The sequence below is a fragment of the Phascolarctos cinereus genome, unplaced genomic scaffold, assembly GCF_003287225.1.
Source record: "Phascolarctos cinereus isolate Bilbo 61053 unplaced genomic scaffold, phaCin_HiC Scaffold_4;HRSCAF=312, whole genome shotgun sequence".
Lineage (NCBI taxonomy): Eukaryota > Metazoa > Chordata > Mammalia > Diprotodontia > Phascolarctidae > Phascolarctos > Phascolarctos cinereus.
Genome location: NW_027555847.1, coordinates 166,468,740 through 166,476,802, shown reverse-complemented (window position 1 = coordinate 166,476,802; position 8,063 = coordinate 166,468,740). Strand labels below are relative to the sequence as shown.

At 38.1% G+C, this 8,063-nt stretch overlaps 1 protein-coding gene across 3 annotated transcripts in view; it reads right to left on the bottom strand.

The window, feature by feature from the left end:
• Positions 1–392: 392 nt before the first annotated feature.
• METTL22 (methyltransferase 22, Kin17 lysine) overlaps positions 393–8,063 on the bottom strand; it is a 36,390-nt gene continuing 28,719 nt past the window's right edge. For all 3 annotated transcript variants that reach the window (XM_020972987.2, XM_020972986.2, XM_020972988.2), the window contains exon 11: positions 393–2,218. In XM_020972987.2, coding sequence (XP_020828646.1) covers positions 2,129–2,218 — 90 coding nt within the window. In that variant the 3' untranslated portion in view covers positions 393–2,128. The remainder of the gene's footprint in view (positions 2,219–8,063) is intronic.

Here is an 8,063-nt window from a genome sequence, read left to right as displayed (position 1 = left end):
GATTGAGTGAGGGTATGAATGGTTCAGCATAATGCATTCTTAACTCTGTGCAAACTACTCAAAACATGTATTCCACTGATGGTACATCATCTTACATATCTTTTGTTTTGTTTTGTTTTTTCCTCAGAGAAATCATGAGGTTTTGAGAGTTTGAGTGGTGTCTTATACTTAAGTAAAAATAAAAATCTATGCTTGTCATGTAATATGTGCTTATTTAACAATTTTTGAATAATATTTCATTTCTTCCCAGTTACATGTAAAAACAATTTTAACATTTGTTTTTAAATTGTGTTCCAAATTCTCTCCCTGTCTCTCTTCTCTTCCCCTTCCCTGAAACAGTAGGCAATTTAATATAGGTTATACACACACACACACACACACACACACACATGTAATCATCATGCAAAATATATTTCCATATTAGTCATGTTGTGAAAGCAAACACAGATTTAAAAAAATGCACAAAATAAAGTGAAAAAAGTATGGTTTGAGCTGCATTCAGATTTTATCAGTTCTTTCTCCAGAGGTAGATAGCATTTTTCATCACGTGTTCTTTGGGATTGTCTTGAATCATCGTAAATAATTATTTAATGAGAAAGAGAGGATTCTATTACATCCAATGGGAGGCTGATGAAGTTCATTTCTTCTGATGCCCGCTACTACTTCATCCAATGTGACCAAAGAACTGTCCAGCAATACACCTGCTGAAAAGCTGGTTTTCTTCTTTTTTTTCCTTCCAACGTTTTGATTCAGTTCAACGAACATTTTGTTTTTCGAGTGAAATGCTTATCCAAAGCTCTGGAGGAGATATGACATCTGCCTAAGATGTAGCCCCTGCCCTCATGGAGTATACAGCCTAGTTATTTCACATTGCCAGAGAACTCACTCTCATCACTCTACTCTTACCTGTATCATAAGATCATAAGCTTAAATCTTGAAAGGATCTTAGTGTTCATCTAGTACAAATCTCTCATTTTCTAGATGAAGAAACTGAGGCTCATCAAGATTAAATAACTAGGGGCAGCTAGGTGGTGCAGTGGATACAGCACCAGCCCTGGAGTGAGGAGGACCTGAGTTTGAATCCGACCTCAGACACTTGACACTTACTAGCTGTGTGACCCTGGGCAAGTCATTTAACCCCGATCATCTCACCCAAAAAGCAAAACAACAACAACAAAAGATTAAATGACAAACCCAAAATCACACAAGCAGTATATATCCCAAAGTAAAGCAAAGGATTCAGTCTCAGATCCTTTGACTCCAAATTAAACTTAAAGGCACTGACATAAGATTCCACTGTATTCATTAGTATGAAACTGGGCAGCTTCTTGCTCACCAGTTGTCTAATACGGTACAAACCTCCCTTGCCCTGCAGGCTATTCCTAAAATGATGAATTGCAAAATAAGAAAACGACCATACTCAGTAAAATCCTTATTAGCTGATATTCTCTCACACATGATCAGTCATATATCTTTTGCACAAGATAGGCCTTATGGAATACATATCTCATATAATCAGTAGTTTGCTGACATGAATTTTGTGTCAGTATCTGCTTCTATACTGAATTCAAATATGGCTAGAAGGAGACTCTTGATTTGATAGAAAGCTGATTAAGCCCTTTATAAACTATGACACTGGAATAACTTCTTAAAAAAACAAATTTTCTTTCATTTCCTGTTTTCATGCACATAGAATAAAATCCAAAACACACATGTTGAGTGACAACACAAAACTATAATCTGCCTTACCATGTGGTATCAGTTTTTTATTGTATATACTTATTGTTCAGTGGGTGTGATTTGACTTACAAAAATCTGAACCTTATTAAAGTCATATTATTACAGGGTTCTCTGGTGCATGGAAGTACACCGTAAAAAGTTGGGAAAAACCCTAGAGATTATCTATTGTAATTCTATCATATTAGAGTTGTTGTTGTTCAGTTTTAGTTGTGTCTGACTCTTTGTGACCCCATTTGGAGTTTTCTTGGCAGATGCTGGAGTTGTTTATCATCTCCTTCTCCCGCTCATTTTATAGATGAGGGACTGAGGCAAACAGGGTTAAGTGACTTGCCCAAGGTCACAAAGCTAGTAAGTGTCTGAGGTCATATTTGAACCCAGGAAGATGAGTCTAGTAGTTTTTTTTCTTTTTAATCCTTCTCTTCTTCCATTGTGTTTTGTACCTCTGCTTCTGTAGTGTGTCTTCTATATGAGATGTTCCCTGGGGGGAAAATCCATATATAGAAATTAGTTTTCATATAGCATCATGCTCATCTGGGCATCTGATTTATGCGCTATTTGACATAAATGTCAAGGGAAGGTCAAGAAAGTGAATCCTTATCTGTAAAATGAAGAGATTAGATTGCATGATCTCTAAGTTTCCTTCCTTCTATGAATCTCTTGGTGTGAGGGAGGGAGTACTGGATTTAGAATCATAGATTTAGAGCTGGAAGCAACATTAGAGGACATCTAGTCCAACACTCTCATTTTACAGATGAGGAAACTGAGGCCTAGAGTAGGTTATACTTATACAAGGTCACTTAAGTAGTAAGAGACATAGGTAGGGTTTGAACCTAGGTCTTCTGACTTTAAATCCAGGGTTCTTTTCCACATTACCATCTTGCCTCTCACTCAGAAGACCTTGGTTCACAACCTGGTTCACAAGCTGGCTACTAGCCCTTTGACCATGGATAAGTTACTTTGTTTCTCTCTGCAAAATGAGGCAGTTGGATGAAATATTCTGAGGTTTTTTCCAGTTCTGTGATTCTCTGATTCTAAATGTCTAAGCCTGATGGTTTCTGTCTATTCTATTCTCAAATTTGGAATTCCACAGCTTCTATCTAGCATCCATTCTAGCTATTTGAAGCTATACCTTTACCTTCATGAAATTATGATCTAACAAATATAGCTTCATAGTTTAATAGAATTCTGTACCTCTAATATATTCAACACCTGTTTTACCTTTCCAGTCAATTTTTTTCTATGAATATAGAAAATATCTGATTATCACCTGTGTATTGTCATCACAACTCATCACTCTGGGCTAAGAAAAGTCTTCCCCCTTAATCTTTTGTCACAGGGCCAAATCTTCCATTCTTTGTTTATTTGAGTTACTCTCTTCTGGACCCTCTCCAAGTATGAGTGTACAAACTGGGCACAATTATATCATTATAGTGAGATTCTGATGAATACAGAACACATATTAGAAGAATTGTTTCCAATCTTGTTACTCTTTATACATCTTAGCACAATATTCCCAACTCATTCATTTTATGCAATAAATGAAAAAGTATTTGGGTATATGTACAGAAACAGAGTATCTATCATTTGGCAATCAATTTAGCTAAGTGGAGAAAAGCTCACCACCATAAGACTGGTCACCATGTGACAACTTTTTCTGACCATGGAAACTCAGAAAACATACAAGAGCTACAATTGTCTCACATCAGTGAAATCACATATCTTTCAAAGCATGCCTATACTCAGTTTGTAGGCAATTATAATTATGATATCTTTCTGCTAAGTGAATTTCTGACCGTCTTATCCTCATCATCTCTGTTTTGGTTGTGACTCTGGTCCTTAATCAAACCACTGTGCACTTGCCCCCAGACTTATTGTCCTTTGTGGCTGAGGGACCATTTCTTCAATTTGTGGGGTCACTTTGGATTTTTTCCCCTGTCCTTCACTATATTAGCAACCTTCTCTGATTTAGGATCTTATCCTTGTGGGATAGATACGTTCATCTGATGCCCAGTCATTGATAATATCCCTTGGGCTCACTGACCGAAGAAGATAAAGGCTATTATTTTACAATCTGTCTTTAAGAGTGTTGTACAGGATGGGATAAAGCAAGACTGAAACCCAGAGCAGTAAATCATAAAGATGAGGGAGTAATAGTTTTCATCTATTCCAGAACACTTTTTTTTTGTTAAACTTTTTGGATTCATGAACCACTTCAGCAAAGATCCTATGGACCATTTACTCGATCTAATCCTACATACCAATGTAAAAACTACTCCACCACAACTGTCAGAAAGTAATAAATAATTCATATTTCTATACCATGTTAAAGATAAAAACCTTTTTATTAATTTTTTAACTTGTATTCACCTCGGAGCATATTTCTCTCCTGCCTATCCAGCAAGTCATCCCTTATAACAGAATATGAAAGGAAAAAAAACCCCTAGTTCATCAAACTAGCCAACATATGAATTGGGTCCGACAATATGAAACTCCACACTCACTGTTCCCCTCCTCTTTAAAGAAGAAAGGGATAATGCACACTCTTTTAAATCTTATCCAGGGCCAAGTTTCTTGGTCATTATAATGAAATAACATAGATAAAGTGCATTGCAAATCTTAAGACACACTTGTCCAAGTCATTTTTCAGTTGTGTTCAACTCTTTGTGACCCCATTTGGGGTTTTCTTGGCAGAGTTAGGGTGGAATGGTTTGCCATTTCCTTCTCCAGCTCTTTTTACAGATGAGGAAAGTGAGGCTAACAAGGTTAAGTGACTTGACCCGAGTCACACAGCTAGTAAGTGTCTGAGGCCAGATTTGAACTCAGGAAGATGCATTTTCCTGATTCCAGATCCAGCACTCTACCCACTGTGCCAAAACACAATACATATTAGTTATTTTACTATTATTATTATGCAGAATTTTGGGGTTTTTTCCCCTTCTTGTATATGTTATTTGATTTGTTCTGTTTTTACTTTGCATAAGTTTATATACATCTTCCTTTACTTTTTTTTTAATCTTCACTGTATTTCACTGTATTCATTCAAATTGCTACGGAAAATGAAAATCTATCTCAACTCTTCTCAGTGATTAACAAACTTCTCCAGATCATATCCTCCCCATACCAGTGATTTTAAACCCCTGGTGGTCATCATTCCAACTCCATTCCCAGTTTCCCACTGCTTGTTCCCTAATTCCCATTCACCTCAACCCTTCACCCCTATTTCTTACTATAAAGCTACTCATTCCTTCTATGCATTAGCATGCCTGCGAATCCTGGCCGTTCTCCATGGCTCTGTCCTAGGCCTTCTTCTCTTGTCCCTCTCTTCTTTTTTCTGGTCTCTTTAGTTCCCATGGCTTCAGTTGTCATCTTTATAATGATGATTCTCAAATCTATTTATCCAATCCTAACTTCTCTCCTGACCTCCAGTCTCACATCTCCAACTGTCTATTGGATGTCTCAAACTGAATGTCCCATAGACATCTTACACTTAGCATGTCTAAGACTGAACTCATTAACTTTCCTCGCAAAGTCTCCTCCCCTGCACATTCCCAAATTCTCTATTACTGTGGAGGGTATCATCATCCTTCAGGCTTACACACTAGTTGTCATCCTCAGCTCCTCACCCTTTCTAACACCACCACCTCCTCCACCCCCATATCTAGTCCATTGCCAAAGTTTGCTAATTTTACCTTCATAACATGTATCTCATACAATCCTTCTCTGCTTGAATGCTGCCCCGCCTTGGCACAGGTCTTCATCATCGCATACCAGGCCTACGGCAATGGCCTGTTGGCTGGTATCCCTGACACAAGCCTCTCTCCCCTCCAATACATCTTCCACTTAGCTGTTCAAGTAATATTCCTAATGCACAGATCTGATCATGTCATGCCCCTCTACTCAATGAACTCCAGTGGCTTCTTATCACTTCCAAGTTCAAATATAAAATCCTGTTTTTGGAGTTCAAGGCTCTTCACAAACTTGCTGCCTTCTACCTTTTCACTCTTTTTATACCTCATGCCCCCCTCACTCTTGCTCCTGCCCATTCTCTGTGATCAGTAACACTGGCCTCCTTGCTTTGCCTCAAACAGGACACTCCATCTCCTGGCTCTGGGCATTTTCAATGTCTGTCCCCTGTTCCTGGAATACTTTTGGCTATCCCTGCTTCCTAGCTTTCCTGGTTTTCTTCAGCTCCCAGCTAAAATCCTATCTTATACAGGAAGCTTTCCCTCCATCTTTAATTCTGGTGCCTTCCCTCTGTTGATTATTTCCAGTTTATCCTACATATAGCCTATTTGTACATAGTTGCTTACATGTTGCCTCTCCCACTAGATTCTAAGCACTCTGAAAGCTGGGACTGCTTTTTACTTCAAAAAATGTATTTTAGGAGGCAGCTAGGTGGCGCAGTGGATAGAGCACTGGCCCTGGATTCAGGAGGACCTGAGTTCAAATCCGGACTCAGACACATAACACTTACTAGCTGTGTGACCTTGGGCAAGTCACTTAACCCCATTGCCCAACCCCCAAAAAATGTATTTTACAGAATAAAACAAGCATTTTCATAACATAGTATAGTAAAAAAAATGATTGCACATGAAACTACAAATCTATTATGTACAACTTGCTATTCCTTTTAAATATATAATGTTATCATGAAAATTTCTTTTTTTTTTCTTCCCCTTCAAGAGATGGCTTAGATACAAATATACATATATATGTATATGTACACATATATGTGTAAAATCATTTTATGCATACTTCATTTATCAGGTCTTTCTCTGGATGCAGAGTGTGTCTTCCTTCATATATATCCTTTGTAGTTAATCTGAGTATTTATAATAGTCAAAATGACTTATTGGCTCAAAATTGTTCTTAAAATAATATTGCTGTTACTGTATACAACATCCTCTTGATCCTGCTCATTTTATTCTTCTTTATTTTGTGCAAGTCCAGCCATGGTTTTCTAAAATCACTGAGCTCATCATTTCTTATAGCACTGTAGTATTTCATCACAATCATATATAATCTTTATATTGCAAGCCTCTGCCGGGCACATAGTAGGTGCTTAATAATGTTTGTTGACTGACTTATATACCCTAATTTGCTGTCATTCCTCAATTGATACATATCAATTTTGTTTATAGTTCTTTGCTACCAGAAAGAGTGTTATTAGTAATATTTTGGTTTATTGGGGATCTTTCTGTCTTTGACTTCTTTTGATAGTATAAGCATCATGATCTCCATTATATAGATGAGAAACCGAGTCTTACAGAGTTGAAGTCACTTGCTCTTGTCTATATACACAATAGATGTCAAAGCAAGGTTTGAACCTATGGTTCCTAGCTCTGGGTGCCTATTATACACCACCCTGCTTCTTGCCCTTCTTGAGGAGTGATACTGGGATTAACGGAAATTGGAGCACTCTCTAGGGTCAATACAAACAAGCCTCATCCTCAACTAAGGGAGCAACCTGAAACTAAAATCAGTGTGTTAGATTGCTGCATTGGTAGGTGTGGGAGGGGGTGAGATAGAACAAATAGATGTGGTGAAGAGAATGCAGAGTCCAGAATATTCAGAATCAACAACTAAATCATGGTTCACCTCATGAAGCAATGTAGGATGAGAGAGGCATATCACCAGCAGAGGGCACAGGCAGCATGCTATTGGAAAGAGCAGTGACTTGGTAGTCAGGATCATATATTTAATATATATCCTATATTATAATATAATATATTTAATGACCTTGGAGGACATTGAGGCCAACTCCCTAATTTACAGATGGAAACACTGAGGCACAGAGAGAGGTTGATTTACTTGCCTAGGATCACATAAAAGTGCTTGGGTCAGAATTGGAACCTAGGTATTTCTGACTAGAAATCTAGCATTCTATCTACTTCTCACTCCCCTGGAACCTGGGTTCTAATTTCCCCCACTAAATTGCTGGGTTAACTTAGACAAGGCATTGCCTAAACCCTTCCATGGTTTTCTCATCTAGAAGGAGAGGATTTGATTAAAAGATCACCAAAGTCACTTCCACTTTTTTTTTTGTGTGCGTTGAGGCAATCGGGGTTAAGTGACTCACCCAGGGTCACACACTAGCTAAGTGTCAAATGTCTGATGTCATACTTGAACTCTGATCTTCCTGATTCCAGAGCCCGGGTTCTATCCATTGTGCCACCTACCTGCCCCACCAGGGTCACTTCCAGATCTAAGATCCAGCAAAGTATCTGGAAAATCAAATTGTGACTATGATAAACAATCCTACATGATGAGGTCACAATTCCCCCTGAGGCCATTCACAGGTCATCTTTTGAGAATTGATGTTA